At 45.1% G+C, this 22,648-nt stretch overlaps 1 protein-coding gene across 3 annotated transcripts in view; it reads right to left on the minus strand.

Moving 5' to 3' along the window:
* The window catches only part of LOC146081227 (macrophage mannose receptor 1-like), a 610,592-nt gene that overhangs the window by 389,586 nt on the left and 198,358 nt on the right, over positions 1 to 22,648 (minus strand). For all 3 annotated transcript variants that reach the window (XM_083189333.1, XM_083189332.1, XM_083189334.1), the window contains exon 12: positions 5,504 to 5,703. In XM_083189333.1, the coding sequence (XP_083045459.1) occupies positions 5,504 to 5,703 (200 nt within the window). The remainder of the gene's footprint in view (positions 1 to 5,503; positions 5,704 to 22,648) is intronic.

Genomic DNA, 22,648 nt, shown 5'->3' on the forward strand with positions numbered 1-22,648 from the left:
GGTCTTGGGGTCACCATCGTATTTGGTGGGTGCTGGCAGGTGGAGACGGGATGATAAAGCTGGTGTTGCTGATCTTACGGTAGTGGTTGACACAGAAGTCGACAGGGACTGTTGCAGGGTGTCCAACCGACTGGATACATCTTGTAAGAATTTAATCACCTGCTGCTGAGTAGCTTCTTGGGTCTCCATTCTGGCAGCAACATTTTGAAGAACCGCTGGTCCCACACTTGGGTCTTGGGCCGAGTCCATCGGCCTTGAATATACTGTCAGGTTCTGGGTCTGCTGTGTTCCCGGCCCTGACCGTGGTGAACCAGTGGAGGGCGCTGTGTAGCGGAAGGCCGGAGGCCTGATGAATGACATGCACAGAGGCACTGCCTTGCGTACCAGAGTGTTGGCTGAAACCAGAAACAGAGGCGCGGAGTCTAACCTGCCAGCGGTATTCACCAGAGACCCCCGCAAGGGGATATGGACTTCGCTGCGTCTGACAAGCAGGTCGCGGCCCTCTGCCCTGGTCCTCTGGACGTAGGCGGAGAGTGGTAGTGATATTGGAGACACTGGGAATTGGAATAGTCTCTGGAGGGCACAGTGTGAAAGTGTCAACACTGATGTCGACAGCAGGGTCGATGAGATCACTCAACTGCACGATGGTTATTTTGCAGGAGGCTTCTGGAGATGGTATGCCAGGTAAAGATGGTAACAGGAGTAATACTCGACTGCAGAGTGGAATGGCAGGAGTCTTCTGGAGATGACAAACCAGGTAGTATGCAGGAAACTGCGAGAGGTACACGGGGAGACCGGATAACCAGGAGCCTTTGGAAACAGCTGAACACAGGAGGGACTGAGGTCAGATGAACACATATTCAAGGCGATGACTGTGAGTTAGAAGCCGGAATATATCCCCCTTGCTGCGCACTGATTGGTTAGCGTCAGCGGCACCAATCAGTTCAGGGAAAGAGTGAGTACACCTGAGAAGTGTGCAGGTGTGTGGGTCAGAGGTCACCCTGGCTGGACCGCGGGATTGGACCCTCTGGTCAGCTGAGCGCATGTGTCATGGCGGCGCCCATGACGCGCGGGCTCCAGCGTGCCGGCATGTCGATTGCACGGGTCAACACCAGCCAAACATGGGACATCTCGCCAGGCGCTGACAGCTACCAGAGGCCTTACTCTCACCGCTGACCACCGGGAAGGTAATGGACGTGGTCTCAGACGGGGCTGAGACCCACGGTTTGTGACAAAGATAACAATGCTGTAATTGTGTCCGGGGATCTTGATTCTGACACAGATTATGAATCTGGAGCCAATGAGCTTGCTGGAAGGTACCATCAGTACAGATAATGTATGGGGACTTACCTTGCTCAAACCATTAAAATCTTGCAAGAAGAAGAAAAAGAATCATCGTCGCCGGAGATCTTGATGTTTTGTTTCTTGTATTCTGTTTTTTGTTTCTAGGTCAAGTGGGTGTCCGAAGTCCACCCTCAAGAGGAAAAGATGTTCCTTTAGGCGTCTGAAATCCGCCTACTTCAAGGGGGGCATAATGTTACACTCTGTCCTGTCTGTCTGGCCGTCTGCTAATAGCAAGCAGCTAGGAGTGTGCTTCATGTTGCTCTCAACTGCATCCACTGATTACCTCAGCTATGGTACAAAAAGGAATCAGTAGGACTCCACCCTGCTGGTCATAGTTTCTGTTCCTGCTCCATGTGTTGATGGCCTGTATGGATCTGAAATCACAATCTTGTTATTGCTGTGCTGTGCCTTCTGACACATTCCTTACAGACACAGCAGATTCTCTACACAGGGCATCAGTATTTAATCATGTACAATGCAAAATAGTCTTCAGTTAAATGGTGCATAAATAAACACTGATACCCCGTATGCCCCGAGGCAATGCCTTTTCTCTGCTTACATGTGAAGAGTCTCAACTTTGGCCCACACTCACTAGTTCCACCTCTGACTCTGGCATTTGCCAAAACAGTAAGAATGTAAGAATGTCTACGGCTGAATTGTACATTATAACATGCATTTGTCAGTTGAAACCAGTTTTCTTATTCTGTAAGGCACTTACAGAATAAGAAAACTGGTTTCAACTGACAAATGCATGTTATAATGTACAATTCAGCCATAGACATTCTTACATCCAAGACCAGGATTTTACCACATTGAAACTATAGGTGCCTCCTAATATGGTCTCCTCTTCAGAGTGTGGCACCATTCTGTGACATCATATCCCAGTGCTGCATGGAAAGGCAACTAGCCATTTCACAGGTAAGAAGCTTCTAACTACTGCCCCACCATGTCAGAAGTTGGGCTATAATGAGGGGTTACCCACTGCTATTATGCCTCTTTTAGTATTAGTATTTAGTTTAGTATTGTAGACGCTACCAAAACCTGGCAGTATAGGTTTGCTGCACTCCTTACAACTGATACAATATCTGTTGGCAAAATTCCTTTTATTATTAAAAGATGTGGGGGCTCCTTTTTATCTTTAATGGTTATATATGGGATACGGAGACAGCCAAATAAAGCGAAAATAAGAGGTTAAAAAATACACATTGACACACAAACAATGGTGTTTATAGAAAGAAAAGATCAGTGATTTTAAAGATTTAAAATGTAGGTGGAGTAATAGACTGCCGGTGCTTAGATATATTTCGGGGTATATTCCCCACCAGGGTGTGTTCCTGAAAGTGTTATGATGTCACATTCATAATTTTACAACAATTTGCTGTGCAGGACAGTGCTTTGATGCGTCCAGTGTTATACACAACACATTAGTCGTCCTTTGGAAATCTCCTGATGTCTATCCGATATTGGGAGGGTGGAGCAACAATTTCCTCTGCTGGGCGGGACAGATGGTAACACTCAATTAATTATGTGCACTGCCACGTCAGGATCACCCGTTTAGAATGGGAGCCGTAATATGCCAATATAAGCCAATTAAAGGCATTTATTTTGGGCATGCGGCTAGGATCATCACTGTAATATCCAGACTATTGTGGCTACATCTACCAGTATATGAGCACAACAACAGTGAGCACACCCGATAATAATCGGGGTACACCTCATATCACCCATTCTAAACGGGTGATCCTGACGTGGCAGTGCACATAATTAATTGAGTGTTACCATCTGTCCCGCCCAGCAGAGGAAATTGTTGCTCCACCCTCCCAATATCTGATAGACATCAGGAGATTTCCAAAGGATGACTAATGTGTTGTGTATAACACTGGACGCATCAAAGCACTGTCCTGCACAGCAAATTGTTGTAAAATTATGAATGTGACATCATAACACTTTCAGGAACACACCTTGGTGGGGAATATACCCCAAAATATATCTAAGCACCGGCTGAGGCATTTGCTTAGTATTACAGGGTTATTACATGTGCAGAAAGGTTGGAACAGGATACACAATGTGGTCTGTAACGCAATGTAACACTGTATCATTAGAATCAGTTTAAACTAAGTAACATACAGAAGTGTTCAAATAAATCTCCTAACCATAAGTTATACTGTAACCTCTTGGTAGTACTCCTATATGTATACTGTTGTATAATCAGGAAATCCTGAACCCTAAGCAAAATAAATTATTTATCAAATAGAACGCCAGTGTTAACTAGTTAAATGATAGTCTCCCTCATATGTCCCAAATGTAAGTTATATAAAATGTTAATGATAAGAGCACAGGAAGCCAAACTGCGTTTTATGCATAATGCATGTCCTGCTGTAGTGACTGTGACAGGATGCAAATTTCCCCAATGTTTGGGCTTGTTCACCTGACAGCCTGAGAAGGTGGAAGGTCACAAGACCAAGACAGAGGGAGCAGGAGAAATGGGAGAAAGGGGTTGCAGGGACATGATTGTAGGGACAGGACAAAAGGAAAGGCAGGAAAGAGATATCAGGGACAGTACAGAAGTGACAGGGTTGGGATAGAAATTAGCATCCTAATGGCCAGGATGCCATCCTTCAGAATACCAATGCCAGGATCCTGACATCAGAAGACCAGCACCAGAACCTCGAAAAGGATCAGGATGCTGATGTTCAATATACCAATAGCAACCCAATCGGTGGGCATGTAGGGCTAGTGTGCAGCCGGGGAAGAGGGAGGAAGGGGTAGGAAGTAGTGGGGGGTTTTTAGGTTAGACTACGGAGAGGGGAGGTTAGATTTATGGACTTAGAAGAGGGTGTTAAGCTGCAGGCCAGGGTGGGGGTAGGTTAAGGTGCTGGGGTACCATGGTTAGATTTAGGGACTAGACGGGAGGGCTTTGGGGGGGAGGGAGTGTTAGGCTGCAAGTGACGTTTATTGTAAGGGGTATAGGATACGGGGTGCGGGATTCTCCATATTGGGATGCTGTGGATGGTATTTTGACAGACACCATCCCCACCACCAGGATATTGCATGTATCCTGTAACAAGGGACGGCTAGTACAGAGGTGTCAAGACCAGCAAAGATGGAGCAGAAAAAGGACAGAGGGGACAGAAGAGAGGAGTGACCGGAACAGTACAGTGGTGACAGAAGGGGGGCAGAAAGGATAGAGACCAGAGAGAGGACATAATACAGCTTCAAGAAAGAGGGGACAGGGACACAATAGCTTGGATAGGGACAGGACAGAGTTCCAGGACAGAGGGGATGCATGTCACATGAAAGAACAAAGAGAACAGAGAAAGGACAGAAGTGGCAGGACCAGGCCAAGGGGACATGAAAGAATAGTGAGGCAGGATGGAGGCAGGAGTGACAGTGCAGAGGGGGCAGATACAAGACAGGCTTTTTCTTTAATGTACTCACTAGTAGTTCTCCGGGCGATCCCTCTGTCAGCCGCGCTGGTGCTTTTCTATACCCGGGACTGGGATCAGCAGGTCTGTTGCAGGGCAGTGCTGGGGCGCATGCACCCTTCCCCCGAGCACCAGTCAGTGATAGTGTCAGAGGCCACGGCTTGATCATAGCAGCAGCCAGGTGAGCTGGAGAGAGGCACATGGGGAGCGGGCGGGCAGCCAGTGAGTGAGAGGTCACGTGGGAGATAGCGGCAGTAGCGATGCTGAGCAGCAGTAACAGGGTACAGGGGAGTACCCTGTTACTGCTGCGCAGCACCTCTGTCTCTGTCTCCCACGTGGCTGGGTATCGAATCCTGCTCTATGTCACAGCCCGCAGCAGTAGCCGGCGGCTGCTAAAACTGAGGGGAGGGGAGGGGGTGCTTTTTAGCTGCCGCTTTATACACTTAGGGTGAACAAGGAAACGGAACATCGGGAGGCAATGGAGCCAGTGCCCCCTTTGGGGCTGGCGCCCGGCGGCAGGTGACTCCATTGCCTCCGGGAGTTCCGCCACTGCTTGGACATACTGATACCACACAATAAGGCTGACCTGAGGTGACATTTAGTAGAGAATTGATAAAAGCTTATTTCAGTGAAATTGGTGGTTTTAGAGTTCTACGTCGGATTATTACACCTGCTTGTAAACCTTAGTGCGCTTCTAGTTGTGAAGCCCCTCGTACTTCTATCAGTCTACTTACTTTGTAACATGCAGTTAAGTTGTTGGTTGTTGTCCATCCATCTGGGCACGTTGGTGCTGCTGTTGTGGTCCGGGCAGGAGGCGTTGTTACTCCCTTTGCAGGTTTCTTGCAGACGTACTTAGCTTTTTCATCACAGTTGACAACATCCCACAATCCGCCCTTGTTTCCAGTTCTCATAACAACACAGCCGTGTTTTCTTCCTGCAAAATTAATATTAATGTTATGACAGAAATATGAATGAGACTTTAAATAGTTTGAAACAATTATATCCCCTTGTCATAACCCCCCAGACCATGAGGGGTACTTACCTTGCCTGGGGGTGCTGGTGGTGTGGGCAGCAGTGGCAGAGGTCCAGGCAGCGTAATGGCAGGGAGAGCCCAGGCAGCTGCAGGCGGCTCTCTACAACACCAGTGTCTCTGTGAGCGGTTGAGGCTCTGGTGTCTTCCGGGTTGTGCAGCCGTGTGCCTCCCTAGGCACACTCTGCACTAAAGACTCTCTTAAAGGGCCAGCAGGCAAAATTAGCAGATGTCATCAGTCGTCTGCAGGAAGACCCTTGTCTATTTAAGGAAGTCTCTGGCAGGCATTCCCTGCCAGAGTATAGGTTCACATCCTGCTCAAGCATTCCTTGTGGTAGTTATATATTCCTTCCATATTATCCTTACGGACTTCAGCTTGTTCCTGACTGTGCTTCAGCCTCATCCTAGTGTACTGCGACCGTGTTTCCTTTTGTATGACCCAGCCTGATAATGGACTCCCTTTTGCGCCAGGTCACGCCAATCTCCGTGTTGATAGACCAGTACTATAGTTCATGACAGAATACTATGGCCCTAACTGGAATATGGATCCTGCCAGTGGCCCACCTCCTAAGGAGCTCTTGATTTTATCTGCTTGCAAGGGTCAACAAACAAGAGCAAGACCAAGCTAAGATTATGCAGTGCTTACAGATCCTGGCACAACGATTGGAGACTGCTCCAGCTCCACCACCACCGCCTCCACCAGCAGCAGTTGCTCCACTACGTATCCTGAACACATATTTGTCCAAGGAGAAAAGAAGACTTATTTTAAGTTATTTTAAGGTTCTAGGATATGTTGTGTTAATGTGCTTTCAAAATAAAGTTAAATATAACTTTTATTAATATCCATTTAAAAGGTCAATATTGATAATTAGCAAAAGATACACACAAACAAACAGAAAAATAGATGGTAATAGACAATTAACAGGCAGCCATCCAGACGTGCGACTGTGATGGCTCTGTCCAAGTCCCCAATACATCTACTAATTTAAAAAATGAATTAAATATACATAATTTTTCAGGTTGGGGCGTGATCACAGAGACGTCAGCATAGGGCAGGAGCCAGGGGACTCTCTGGTGCTGGCGTGCAGGATGATCCAACGGTGCACAAGTGAGGACAGTGTCCGTTATGAGTGCTCAGCCTGTCAGCTTGCTATACGCTGCAAGCGAGTAGGATGGCCAGGGATCACTGCCGTGGGAGCGGAGGAGATCGAGAGGGTGCTCCCCCTGTATGTCACCTGCAGCCAGTGGTCAAAACAGTGGAAGCTGCAGCCCAGGGAGACAAGAGCTGGTGTCCCGGAGCAGGTCTCCCGCCAGAGTTCTGCCTTACCACCTGCCTTTTCCTCACTATGCTGAGAGGAGAGAGGTTATAGAGGTGAGAGGGTAACAGAGCACGAGCCTGGAGTAATCACGGACCCAGGCAGGAAAATATGAATAGCGGCCTGAGACTCCAGGGAGAACAACGCAGGAGTGTCCTGGGACTTTGGGCTTGAAGAGTGATATAAGGCTGTAAAAGTGTTGATTGAAAGAAGAGAATACTGAGCTGCCAATTGTTTGCTTTTTTTTTGTTTTTCCCTTGCACTGATACCCCTATTATTGGCAGATATTTGTTTAGATAATAGACTGGGAGTGGGCTACATGGGACATATATAAGTGAACTGCTTGATAAACAAAAAGGCAAAGATAACTGTCCCAAGAACCTATCCATACGGGAAGATAAAAGGGAAAGTGGACAGAAAACTGGGGAATATGGGGCAGACAGCTGCTACCGCAAAGCTTGAGAAATATGCTAGAGGCCACAGTAATGAAACCAGATCAGCGAAAATAGAACCCCGTGAGTCTTTATCACCAAATAAATCTTTATCAGCCACTGCATGCCCACCAGAACCCGCACAAGAGGCTATGATGCAAAAATTACTAGAGGCGATTAACGGCAACAAACAGAGACTGGGAGAAAAAAATAGAAAAGACTCAAGCTGATATTGGCTTCCTTAGGCAGGATGTACAAATATACAAGAAAGAATGGAGGAGGCTGAGAGGAGAATCTCTAAACTAGAGGATGTACATGCTCCAATGGTGGCACAAGTAGCATCATTAAAAAGTATAATAGCAGGAGTGCAAGGCCAAATGTCCGAGATGGAAGGGCAGAAGCGCCATAATAACATCAGGTTGGTGGGGGTCCCTGAAAAAAATGAAGGAGATTGGCCAGAGCAATGGCTGAAAAAATGGCTAATAGAACAATTTGGAAGGGACGTATTCTCCTCACAGTTGTGTATCGAAAGGGCACATAGGGTGCCAATGAGGCCCTTACCACCAGGAGCACCGGCCAGAACAGTTTTTGCTAAGATTATGACTTTTAGAGACCGGGACATTATACTAGCCAGAAACAAAAGACAGCTGGAAATTAATGGTGCGAGCGTTATGATTTTCCCTGACTATGCGACGGAAGTCCAAAAAGAGCGCTTTAAGTATGTGAACATGAAGAAAAGACTAAGAGAACACAACATAAAATACTCCATGATGTTCCCGGCCAAACTGTGGATAATAGTTGATGGAGAAACAAAATTTTTTTTACTACCCCCAGAGGAGGTGTCTTGGATAGACTGCCGCAAGAAAGGAAGATAGGGCAGAAACAGAGTTATGATTAAGATATCTGAATAAGCCCTGGCCCTTATGAGACTAACTGCTCTTCTTCCATGTTTTTTTCTCTTCTGCCTCTTTTTGGAGAGGTTGGGTATATGAGGGAGGAGGGGGATTAGTACTAATTGGGTAGTAATATGAAGAAGTGCACCAGTGTGACAGTAAAATGAGTCGCCAGAGAGTCCACCAATGGTGATCATTAGAAACAGGATACTTTTGCCCCAGGTGAGAATGGATGGAAAGGTGGCAATGTTGGGTTTACCCGAAAAGCAAGGGGTGAAGAGTTCAAGTATGAATGTATGGGGGGGGGGGGGACACCAGGGAAATTAGGTATACTACACAGGAAAATGTATACAGGGAGGGGGGTGGAGTGTTTTTTGGGGGAGGGAGTTAACTGTATTCAGAAGGGAAGGAAGAGCTCCTAAGAAGAGAATGATAAATGATGATTTCATAAAAGGAAATGGTTAAGACAGTATACAGGTTGAGTATCCCGTATCCAAAATGCTCGGGACCAGGAGAGTTTTGGATAACGGATTATTCCGTATTTCGGAATATTTTAATATTTCAATTATGTATTTTGAATTATCTTGCATGTATGCTGTATAAACACATAAAATACACACAAATATATTTTATTACCACATAAAATACACACAAATATATTTTATTTGTTCAAAAAACAAGGTTTCAAAACATGAAACAAAATTTGTGTACTATATCAGATATTGATTTTGAATGCCAAGCAATCATTTTCTTGCACATATATAGTGCCAGTTACATATCATGTCACCAGTAGTGCTGTTACAAATGTCCCCAGTGAGTTTTTAGCAATAAAAATTTTTTTTTTCACTTTCTGGAATGTATGGTTTTCGGAATAATTCGGATAACGGATACTCGGATACGGGATACTCAACCTGTATTGGAATGTACGCAGGTTAAATGATAGAATAAAAAGAGCTAAGGTAATGAATCAGGTGAAACAATACAGAGCCCAGGTGGTATACTTAAGTGAAACCCACCTTCATGGAGAGAAAAGTATGGCTTTAAAAAGAATATGGGTGGGGTGGGCCTTTCACTCAAGCTTTTCTAGTGCCTCAAGAGGGGTATCCATTCTGATACATAAAAATGTACCGTTTGTCTGTCAAAGAAAAGAGATTGATAAAAATGGAAGATATGTATTCTTACATTGTCTGTTTAATAATGTGAATATGTGTATTATGGTGGTATATGTTCCTCCACCATTTCAGTACGATGTACTGCAACGTGCAGTGGAATTTCAATAATGTACTGGTGATTTCAATAACGTACTAGACCCCAGTAAGGATAGATGGAGTAGAGTGGGAGGAGTAACTAAAGTAGGAAATAAGGGTTTTGATAAATTTGTATCAGATATTGGTTGGAGGGATATATGGGAGAGAAAAATCCAGATGTATTGGCATATTCATGCTATTCGCAATCTTATAATTCACTGCCACGGAAAGACATGGCCCTTATAGATGACAAAATAGTCCCAAAAATAGAAAAGGTGGAATATCTTTCCAGAGAGATCTCTGACCACCCCCATCATGATTCAGATCATGGAAAAACAGCATCAAGGATGTAAGTTGTGGAGGTGTCACCCATCATGGTTGGATCAGATGGCGCTGGGTCGGAGGTGGCACAAGAATGGGGAGAATACTTTAGCAATAATGAGGGAGTGGCTCCAGACGTGTGGTGGTGGAGGTGTGGGACGCAGAAAAAGCAGTTCTCAGGGGAACCCTAATCATGAAAATTGCACATACTAAAAAAAACACCAGAAAAAAGAAGCAGAGATAAGAAGCAAAGAACTAGAGACTAAAGGCCCCCATACACTACGCAATTTGGCCCCGATTTCACCCGATTCTGGAGGATCGGGCCGAGAAATCGGGTGAAATTGGGCAAATTGTGTAGGGTATGACATCCGATCTGATCCGATGCGCGGTCCCATGCGCATCGGATCAGATCCGGATGTCGGACGGTCTGCACATAAAATAAATCATGTGCAGCCATCTGGGGGACCGGGGATTGGTCTTGGGGAGCGGCAGGAGTAGGCTCTGAGTGGGGACCGGTCCGGGAGAGCGGCACTAGATGTAAAAATCCTATTCAAAAGACTGAAGGGCCGCTGAGTGGCTGAGAGCTCAACATACAGGTTAATCATAAGCATAAAGAGTTTGCAGCGGTTTTATCATTGGATGCAGCTAAGGCCTATGACAGAGTAGAGTGGGTGTATCTATGGGCAGTATTAGAAAAATGTGTTTTTGGTCCACAACTTATCAAACGAATACAAATGCTCTATGCAGCACCCAGTGTAAGGGTCCAAATAAATGGGTATATCTCGGGGCTAATTGAAGTAACAATAGGGGAAAAGGCAGGGGTGCTCCCTATCCCCTACACTGTTTAATTTGGCAATTGAACCCCTTGCATGCATTTTTAGAGCACATAAGGAGCTTCAGGGATTTGAAAAGAATGGAAAAGAAAAAAGATCATATCAATGTATGCAGATGACATGCTGATATATATTTCAAGCTATGAAACAGAAGTACCAAGGGTATTAGAGATAATAGAGGAATATGGGCAATGCTCTGGCCTAAGGATAAATTTGGGAAAATCTAATAGCATAGCCAAAAATGATAATAGTCCGGCTAATAATTGTAATGACTCTCCTCTGAGATGGGTGTACAACAGTGGCGTAATAATAGCGCTGCAGACCCCGCAGTGGCAGGGAGCCGCCAAGTAAGTGTGTAAGTGTGGGTGCCGGGGTCTGCGGGGCTATAGTTACGCTGCCTCTGCCGCCGACACGTCTGTATTCTGCCGGGAGTCGGGATCACAGATCTACTAATCTGCATTCCGGAGCTCCTCCTGGCTCTGACCTTATGAGTCAAATGTTCATCACAAAATGTCCCCCCCCCCCCCCCAGAGCAGACAGTTTTTTTAGATGCTAGAGGCGGCAGCGGCGGCCTCCTCTAGCATCCTTACAAATGGTCTGCTGTAAGGGGGCAGCGATTTTGTGATGGACATTTGACCCATAAAGAGCCAGGAGGAGCACCGGGAAGCAGATTAGTAGATCTGCAGTCCCGACTCCCGGCCAATTACAGAAGAATGCCAAGCAATCATTTTCTTGTACATATATAGTGGCAGTTACATATCATTCCCTCAGTAGTGCTGTTACAATTGTCCCTAGTGAGTTTTTAGCAAAAAAAATATTATTTTTTTTCACTTTTTGGAATGTATGGTTTTTGGAATAATTCGGATAACGGATATTCGGATACGGGATACTCAACCTGTACTACCAAGAGAAAGTAAAATCATGGAGGCAACTTCCTCTAACGGTGATGGGTAGAGTTAACTTAGTAAAAATGGTGGTGTTGCCTAAGCTATTGTTTGTATTCTTACTCACCAGTATATATACCAACCAGAATATTTTTAAAATAGGATAGTATTACCTTGTCCCTTATATGGGGAGGTAAAAGGGCGAGAATAAATATAAGAACATTTACTAGGCATAAAAGAGAGGGAGGTCTGGGCCTCTCCCACTTTCGGATGTACTATGTGGCTGCCCAATTACTTCAGATAAGGGTATGGGTAGTAAGAGATGTGGATGAACACACAAACAGATTAATTTGCAAACCAAAGCTAGGCTCACCCCAAAACTCTCCTGGTAGGCAGTCAAGTAAAAACAAAGATCCCAATAATTAAACAAGTATGGGAATATGCACACAAATTAATGGGAAATAAAAAATCTGGACCCAGAAATCCCAATATGGTCAGGGACCAGGGTAAAGAAAGTTTTTTGCGAGAGAAAAAGAGACCAAAGAAATCTGGGGAAAAAATTGGGATAAGAGAAATAGGACAGGTATATGTTGGTGAGGAGATTAAGACATATGATCAACTTGAAAAATATTTCACACTACCTAGGTTTTTTTACTTCAGGAACCTTCAAATGAGGAGTACAGATGGGGCTGGCTTCATCTTTGAAGGGCTGGCATTTCTAACATCAGCCCCGCCAGGAGGCACACGCGCACAAGATGCTCGCATGCCCCCTGGGCAATAGAGCCTGCCTCCGGTCCCCCCCTCCGTCCCTGTCATAGCTGCCCTCGCCTCCCCAAGCGCCCCCCGTAACCCTGCCTGTCTCCCTGAAGTGGAGACGGGCAGGGACTCGCAGCTTCCCAGCTGAGAGACTGGGAAGCGCATGCGCGTAAGACGCGCACGCGCCCCAGTGTCTGTCGCCGGCGCAAGGGGTCTGGGGAGCGCCGGCCAAAAATAAAGCAGGCTCCATCTGTAGGTGTACTGAAATATATGGGGGAAGAGATGTGGGCAAACAGGACTCACCGGTTAAGAAATTATTAGTAACAGGAAAATGCATCAGAATATTGGGTATATATATATAGAATATTGATTAAAGAACTGGAATGTAAGCAAATAGATGTAATCAGGAAGTTATGGGAAGGTGACATAGGGGCTCTCCAGGATAGAGAATGGGGAAATAGCACTATCATCACCCACCAGAGCAACAGCAGCCATAAGGTTCCAACAAATACAACTCTTTATCCTGCATAGAGTTTACGTGACCCCTGTAAAATGAAGGCAGTGTGAAGAATAAAAACGGTCTATGCCCAAAGTGCAGTGTGCATCAGGGAACTTATTTCCATATGATCTGGCAGAGAAATAAGGTGAATAGATTCTAGGGAATGGTCTGTGAAATAATGGTGAAAATGGGGATACCTGAGAGCACTCTAAGGGGGTTATTCTAGTTCACTCTTTCTGTCAAAATCCTTCTTAGATGGACAAAACCATGTGCACTGCAGGGGGGCAGATGTAAAATGTACAGAGAGAATTAGATTTGGGTGAGTTATTTTGTTTCTGTGCAGGGAAAATACTGACTGCTTTATTTTTACACTGCAATATAGATCTCACTTTGAAGTAAAACCCCACCCAAATCTAATTCTCTCTGCACAAGTAACATCTGCCCCACCTGCAGTGCTCATGGTTTTGTCCATCTAATAAGGATTTTGTCAGAAAGAGTGAACTCGAATAAGGCCCTAAATGTGAAGATGTGTATTCTGGGAATAAATCCAGATATAAGAGGAACTACTCAATTGAAACAGTTAACCGAGAGCTTAGCGACACTAGCAAAAGTGGCAATAGCTAGGAAATGGCTGGCACATGAGGAGCCTGAGGCCAAGCATTAGATTAACCTTGTGAACAATACAATAGACCATGAAAAATATATGTATGGTAGAAGACATAACAAATGGAAGTTTACCCAGAAATGGGAACGATGGATGTATAAAATAAGCTTTAGTTAGGTGTAAAAAGGAGGTGAGTGGTTGGGGGGGGGGGGGGGGGCAAGGTATAATCACTGAAGACACAAGACACGTGAGCACTTCACATGAAGAAGGAAGAATAATAAGAAATTAACAGAGACATATAAGGTTCACAAAATAAGATTAATAATCACAAGTCGAATATGATAGAGAACATAGTAAAGAGGCTACAAACTAGGGATGTGCACCAGCCACTTTTCGCGTTTTGGGTTTGAGTTCTGATTATCTTCAGGTTTTGTGTTCTAATGGGTTTTGCCAAAACACCCACTAAACGTTTTGAGTTCTGATTTTTTTTTTTTAAAGCATAAAAACTGCTAAAAACGCAGAATTATTGTGTTTTTTTTTGCTCCTACGCTATTAATAACCTCAATAACATTAATTTCCACTCATTTCCAGTCTATTTTGAACACCTCACACCATTGTTTTTAAGGAAAAAGGTTGCACCAAGGTACTGTAGCTGTATAACTATGCTAAGCCACACAAGTGTGCGGCACAAACACGTGGCTCATCTAGGAGTGGCACTGCAGTGGCAGACAGGGTGGCAGTTTGAAAAACTATGCCCTAAAAAGACCCCGATCTGGCTTGATCGTGTTTACCACCAGCCGAGGAGCAGTGGGCGATTGGTGCAGCAATCAATTACTCTCAGCAGTGGGATTGGTCAGCTCTGTGATTGATTATAATTTATTATTACCACTGTCAAGAATGCAAACAGTTGTATGCTTTTAAAGACAAGTCCAGTTACCCCATGAATGACTCTAGGAAGTGGGATTAATGAGTGGTGATTTACCACCAGCTGAGGATCAGTGGGCGATTGGTGCAGCACTGAGTTGGTCTGCGAGTGTGCTGTGCTGTGTATCTGTTTTTATCAGTTTAATATCTGATAAGACCACTATTTGGCTTGATCGTGTTGTTTGCCACCAGCTGAGGAGAAGCGGGCGATTTGGCAGCATTCTGCAGGCAGTGGCAGAAACAATCCTGTCACTTAGGCCGTCTTCTGATGGCATCTGGTTGTGTGATGCAGGGTGAGAATGGCATCGACGGACTCCCGGAATAATGCAGGGTGAGAGCGGCATCGACAGACTCCCGGAATAATGCAGGGTGAAAGCGGCAGTGGTGTACTCCCGGAATAATGCAGGGTGAGAGCGGCAGTGGCGGACTCCCGGAATAATGCAGGGAGAGAGAGCGGCAGTGATGGACTCCCGAAATACTGCAGGGTGAGAGCGGCAGACTCCCGGAATACTATAGGGAATACCATCTGCATTACAGTGTCTGTGAAAAAGTCATGTATGAGTTATCTGTGCTTAAGGTACAGTGCATACATCTGGTTGTGTGATGCAGCGTGAGAGCGGCAGGGGCAGACTCCCGGAATACTGCATGCAAGGTGAGAGCGACAGCGGCGGACTCCCGGAATAATCTAGGGAATACCATCTGCATTACAGTGTCTGTAAAACAGTCATGTATGAGTTATCTGTGCTTAAGGTACAGTGCCTACATTAATGACACTGCAGAATGGCTTCCCGGAGACACCTGTAACACCCTATCTGAGCACAGGCGGCAAAAGGCGAGGAGCAGTGGGCGATTCAATTACTCTCATTAGTGGAATGCAAACAGTTGTATGCATTTAAAGACAAGTCCACTTATCACGGTCAAGAACGCAAACAGTTTTATGCATTGAAAAGACAAGTCCCACATATGAATGACTCTCAGCAGTAGGATTAATGAATGGTGATGCAAGATGGAATTGTCCTTGGGCCCTCCCACCCACCCTTATATTGCGAAAAATAGGACATGCACACTTTAACAAACCAAAACATTTCAGCGACATGGCCTACAAAACTGTGGCTGAAATGATTGGTTTGTTTGCCCCCCCCCCACAAAAAAAAAATCATAATATCTCCCTGTATGAACTGGCTCTACAGTGACAAGATGTCATTGTCACTCGTCATCCTCCTCCTACTCTGATTCCTCCCCCCTTCAGTGTGAACTTCCGATAGTGGACATGTCAGCAATCATTGCCAGGTCCTTTAGTCCGGACCAGATGTCCAAACTCCCTCCTGCCAGCCCTGCATCCCCGTCAGTGGGTTGTGTGGGAAATCGCAGCTGTTTCCCCGCAGGCACAGGTGTGGGAGAAAATAAAGGAGGAGCTAAGGCCGTGTCGCAGTCCCCTTCAGATGAAAATCTCCTGACCAGCAGGTCTTTGCACCTTTGTAGACTTATGTCGGCTGGAAACAGAGACACAACATACGCTTTAAACCGAGGATCGAGCACGGTGGCCAGAATGTATTACTCTGACTTTAACAGACTGACCACCCTTGTATCCTGGCAAAGCGTATGGAGGGCTTAATCCACAAAAGCGACATGCTTTGCAGAATAACTACACTTTAGCTCCTCCTTCATTTTCTCCAGCTGCTTCTGCAACAGCCTGCTCAGGGGAATCACCCGACTAATGCTGACAGTGTTGGAACGGACTTCACGTGTGGCTAGTTCAAACGGCTGGAGAACCTCTCACAACACAGAAATCAGCCTCCACTGCGCTTGAGACAGGTGCAGCCCCGCTCCTCTGTCTATGTCGTAGGTTGCCGTGTAGGCTTGAATGGCCTTTTGTTGCTCCTCCATCCTCTGCAGCATATAGAGGGTGGAGTTCCAGCACATCACCACATCTTGTTTAAGCTGGCAGGGCAGGTTGAGGAGTTTTTGCTGCTGCTCCAGCCTTCGGCAGGCAGTGGCAGAATGCCAAAAGTGTCCGCAAATTTTGCAGGCCACCGCAAGCATCTCGTGCATGCTCCTGTCACTTCTGATGAAATGCTTCACCATCAAATTTATTGTGTGGGCAAAACATGGCACGTGCTGGGACATTGCCCATATTTAATGCCCGCACAATGTTACTGGCATTGTCCGACACCACAAATCCCCAGGAGAGTCTAAGAGGGATAAGGCACTGGGAGATGATTTCCCTCAGTTTCTCTAAGAGGTTGTCGGCGTTGTGCCTCTTCCTGAAACAGGGGATACATAGCGTAGCCTGCCTTGGAAGGAGCTGGCATGCAGGAGATGCTGCTGCTGTGGAAGGCGATGCATCTACCCAGTGTGTTGCCACAGTCATATAGTCCTTTGTTTGCCCTGATCCACTTGTCCGTAGTTAAGTGGACAGTGGGTACAGCTACTGTACATCAATATCCTTCTCTTGGTCTACAACATTGACAACTTCATTATCTATATCAGGAATTGCACTGTGGGTGATCCTTCCAGCATATGCCGAGGGAGTGCTGAAAATGGTGGAAGGAGCCACCTCTTCCCGTACAGTGATGGGAAGGTCAGGCATCGTAACCACCAACACCCTTGGACTGTCCTTGGGGTTTTTGATAACATGTCTTCTTTAGTAGGCAGAGATGTTTGCTGTGTTTTTGATGACAGCTGAAATCTCTTCAAATTTCTAAAGGGGGGAGTAGGAGAGCTTGCATGGTCATGTGTAGTTGAACCACCAGTCATGAACACAGGCCAGGGCCTTAATTGTTCCTTGCCAATCTAACATAGTAACATAGTAGGTAAGGCTGAAAAAAAAACTTGCGTCCATCTAGTTCAACCTGGTATAGATATCCATTGCTGATTTGGTAGGTTCTGATATTTTACAGACAGATTATATTTCTTATTTGTACCCATGGATGTTTTTCTCCAGTAAATGTTTGTCCAACTTTGCCTTGAACACATTTAATGCGCCAGCCTGTACCACCTCTCTGGGAAGAGAGTTCCAGAGTTTGACTGTTCTGACCGTAAAGAAATTCTTTCTACTAGCTGAATGAAATCTTTTTTCTTCTAATCTAAACTCATGCCCTCGTGTCCTAGGTTCCTTTCTAGTAGAAAAGAGGGTGTGTGACAGTTCCTTATATTGGCCCTTGATATACTTAAACCCTTAAATGTCTCTTTTCCAATGTAAATAGTCCCAAATTGCTTAATCTCTCCCCGTAGCTTAAATTCTCCATTCCCCTAATAAGCTTTGTTGCTCGCCTTTGGACTTTTTCTAATTCTATGATGTCCTTTTTATAGTGTGGGGCCCAGAACTGCACTCCGTACTCGAGGTGAGGTCTCACCAATGCTTTATACAGTGGCATAATTACCCTTGAGTCCCTAGTTTCCATTCCCCTCTTAATACATGCCAGAATTTTGTTGGCCTTTTTTGTAGCTACATTACAATGGGCACTACATCCCAGTTTGCTGTCTATTTGGACTCCTAGATCCTTTTTAAGTATGGAATTACTTCAAAAAGGGGACAGGGGGGGGGGAGAGAGGAGGAAATAATCCGCACACTAATTGTTCTGGCCCTTCTGATTTTAAGGGTCTAGGAGGACCGCCTATTTATGAATTTATCATGGCGGGGGTGCTATCTGGGCAAACTGGGTACAGTATATAAAGAATAAGAAAATAAATTGCACTGTGGATGCACACCTGGAAAAATATTTTTTTAAAGGATTTGGTACCGTATATACTCGAGTATAAGTCGACCCGAATATAAGCTGAGGCACCTAATTTTACAAAAAAAAAAAAAACTGGGAAAACTTATTGACTCAAGTGGGACCCTCACTTGAGTATAAGCCGAGGGGGGCTTTTTCAGCATAAAAAATGTTCTGAAAAAGTAGGCTTATACTTGAGTATATATGGTACTTTATTGTTTAATTCGTTGTTTTTTTTAAATAAGGGGGAGTTTAGTCCGTGTTCGTTCAATCTATAGGTTCACGGATAATCCCACCTTATTAGTTGTGAAATTGATAAAGAATTAAAAAAAATTTGGACACACATAAACGAACATACATATAGTGTGACTTGCCGTAACGGCACTTTATAAAGAATAGAAAGTGTGTATAAAGATTTAAAAGATAGGCCTTGGCTTCTATGTCATTTGTTATTAGTTCACACACTGACAAGTTAGCTCTGCTCTTTTTCCTGTAGTGTTTGAGTAATATAATGTTTCAAATAAATGACATACTGTCCAGAACTATATCTGTTGCATTATTCATACATTTGGATACTCTTCCCTTTAAGTTACTGTTACTGTTTATTTTGTAACGTTTTGGCTCAGAAACTTGGCAGCCTGCCAGAGGCTCTGATTAAGCCTCCTGCCTTTAATCCACAAAAGCGACATGCTTTGCAGAATAACTACACTTTAGCTCCTCCTTCATTTTCTCCAGCTGCTTCTGCAACAGCCTGCTCAGGGGAATCACCCGACTAATGCTGACAGTGTTGGAACGGACTTCACGTGTGGCTAGTTCAAACGGCTGGAGAACCTCTCACAACACAGAAATCAGCCTCCACTGCGCTTGAGACAGGTGCAGCCCCGCTCCTCTGTCTATGTCGTAGGTTGCCGTGTAGGCTTGAATGGCCTTTTGTTGCTCCTCCATCCTCTGCAGCATATAGAGGGTGGAGTTCCAGCACATCACCACATCTTGTTTAAGCTGGCAGGGCAGGTTGAGGAGTTTTTGCTGCTGCTCCAGCCTTCGGCAGGCAGTGGCAGAATGCCAAAAGTGTCCGCAAATTTTGCAGGCCACCGCAAGCATCTCGTGCATGCTCCTGTCACTTCTGATGAAATGCTTCACCATCAAATTTATTGTGTGGGCAAAACATGGCACGTGCTGGGACATTGCCCATATTTAATGCCCGCACAATGTTACTGGCATTGTCCGACACCACAAATCCCCAGGAGAGTCTAAGAGGGATAAGGCACTGGGAGATGATTTCCCTCAGTTTCTCTAAGAGGTTGTCGGCGTTGTGCCTCTTCCTGAAACAGGGGATACATAGCGTAGCCTGCCTTGGAAGGAGCTGGCATGCAGGAGATGCTGCTGCTGTGGAAGGCGATGCATCTACCCAGTGTGTTGCCACAGTCATATAGTCCTTTGTTTGCCCTGATCCACTTGTCCGTAGTTAAGTGGACAGTGGGTACAGCTACTGTACATCAATATCCTTCTCTTGGTCTACAACATTGACAACTTCATTATCTATATCAGGAATTGCACTGTGGGTGATCCTTCCAGCATATGCCGAGGGAGTGCTGAAAATGGTGGAAGGAGCCACCTCTTCCCGTACAGTGATGGGAAGGTCAGGCATCGTAACCACCAACACCCTTGGACTGTCCTTGGGGTTTTTGATAACATGTCTTCTTTAGTAGGCAGAGATGTTTGCTGTGTTTTTGATGACAGCTGAAATCTCTTCAAATTTCTAAAGGGGGGAGTAGGAGAGCTTGCATGGTCATGTGTAGTTGAACCACCAGTCATGAACACAGGCCAGGGCCTTAATTGTTCCTTGCCAATCTAACATAGTAACATAGTAGGTAAGGCTGAAAAAAAAACTTGCGTCCATCTAGTTCAACCTGGTATAGATATCCATTGCTGATTTGGTAGGTTCTGATATTTTACAGACAGATTATATTTCTTATTTGTACCCATGGATGTTTTTCTCCAGTAAATGTTTGTCCAACTTTGCCTTGAACACATTTAATGCGCCAGCCTGTACCACCTCTCTGGGAAGAGAGTTCCAGAGTTTGACTGTTCTGACCGTAAAGAAATTCTTTCTACTAGCTGAATGAAATCTTTTTTCTTCTAATCTAAACTCATGCCCTCGTGTCCTAGGTTCCTTTCTAGTAGAAAAGAGGGTGTGTGACAGTTCCTTATATTGGCCCTTGATATACTTAAACCCTTAAATGTCTCTTTTCCAATGTAAATAGTCCCAAATTGCTTAATCTCTCCCCGTAGCTTAAATTCTCCATTCCCCTAATAAGCTTTGTTGCTCGCCTTTGGACTTTTTCTAATTCTATGATGTCCTTTTTATAGTGTGGGGCCCAGAACTGCACTCCGTACTCGAGGTGAGGTCTCACCAATGCTTTATACAGTGGCATAATTACCCTTGAGTCCCTAGTTTCCATTCCCCTCTTAATACATGCCAGAATTTTGTTGGCCTTTTTTGTAGCTACATTACAATGGGCACTACATCCCAGTTTGCTGTCTATTTGGACTCCTAGATCCTTTTTAAGTATGGAATTACTTCAAAAAGGGGACAGGGGGGGGGGAGAGAGGAGGAAATAATCCGCACACTAATTGTTCTGGCCCTTCTGATTTTAAGGGTCTAGGAGGACCGCCTATTTATGAATTTATCATGGCGGGGGTGCTATCTGGGCAAACTGGGTACAGTATATAAAGAATAAGAAAATAAATTGCACTGTGGATGCACACCTGGAAAAATATTTTTTTAAAGGATTTGGTACCGTATATACTCGAGTATAAGTCGACCCGAATATAAGCTGAGGCACCTAATTTTACAAAAAAAAAAAAAACTGGGAAAACTTATTGACTCAAGTGGGACCCTCACTTGAGTATAAGCCGAGGGGGGCTTTTTCAGCATAAAAAATGTTCTGAAAAAGTAGGCTTATACTTGAGTATATATGGTACTTTATTGTTTAATTCGTTGTTTTTTTTAAATAAGGGGGAGTTTAGTCCGTGTTCGTTCAATCTATAGGTTCACGGATAATCCCACCTTATTAGTTGTGAAATTGATAAAGAATTAAAAAAAATTTGGACACACATAAACGAACATACATATAGTGTGACTTGCCGTAACGGCACTTTATAAAGAATAGAAAGTGTGTATAAAGATTTAAAAGATAGGCCTTGGCTTCTATGTCATTTGTTATTAGTTCACACACTGACAAGTTAGCTCTGCTCTTTTTCCTGTAGTGTTTGAGTAATATAATGTTTCAAATAAATGACATACTGTCCAGAACTATATCTGTTGCATTATTCATACATTTGGATACTCTTCCCTTTAAGTTACTGTTACTGTTTATTTTGTAACGTTTTGGCTCAGAAACTTGGCAGCCTGCCAGAGGCTCTGATTAACCGTGCGCGTGTCACTCTAGCTCAGACAGAGTGTGCTCGCGCCGCTCTAGCTCTGTCTGACTGAGCTTGTGCCGCTCTAGCTGTACGTAAACAGCGTAGCGGCCGGCCAGCAGCAGCAGCAGCGCTGCCCAGGCGCTGACAGGTCAATGTCACTGTGGCACTTGTAGTTCCACAGTGAAATAGACAGCGCCTGGGCACCGCTGACAACGGGGGTATGTTAAAGTGGACACCCCGGGCTTATAAACTGTATGCGAGATTCAGACACAACTGCGTCTGAATCTCGAGTCACATACAGATGGCGCGGGTCTTATTATTGCCGCCTGGACGCCATGGCGGAGGTTCTGGCGCATCGATATTTTTATGGCGCTGGCGTCCGCCAAGCGACATGGTTGCTCGCCATGTAATACAATCTGCCACCACTGGGTGGCTAATGCTCCATCAAGATACAGTCGGAGTGATTCCTCCATTCGCCGTATGGAGCGCGCTTACTATACTGTATGAGAAGCTCGTGCGCGATGAGATGCTCATGCGCGATGAGGTGCTCGTGGGAAATGATAAAGTACAGTACAGTACAGTAAAGTAAATTAAAATGAGACACTAGTGAACGTACAGTACAGTACAAGTAAGCAAATGGAGGAGGCGCTGAAGTCAAAGTGCCTCCTGCCTTTCCAGAGTTGGACGGTATCGACCTGCACTAAAATAAAGTACAGTACTACAGTACATGACAGCACTAATCTATGAAAGGACAAACTCAGACAATCCATGAAAGAACTACAGGTATCAGACGCTGGCGGGCCGTCCTCGGGGTTCTCGCCAGGGGGGCGTCTCAGAGGCTGCAGGGGTACTGGTTTTGCCATCACATCCTGCCACAGGTTACATGACCGTACAGTAGTCTAGTGGTTAGCTGCGCGGCAATCCAAGCAGGAGGCCCGAGTTCGATTACGGAGGGGAGGGGGTTGTAAGATAATTTTGATGTTTATTTATGTATTCATT

The sequence above is a fragment of the Crinia signifera genome, chromosome 5 (assembly GCF_055691185.1).
Source record: "Crinia signifera chromosome 5, ASM5569118v1, whole genome shotgun sequence".
Taxonomy (NCBI): domain Eukaryota; kingdom Metazoa; phylum Chordata; class Amphibia; order Anura; family Myobatrachidae; genus Crinia; species Crinia signifera.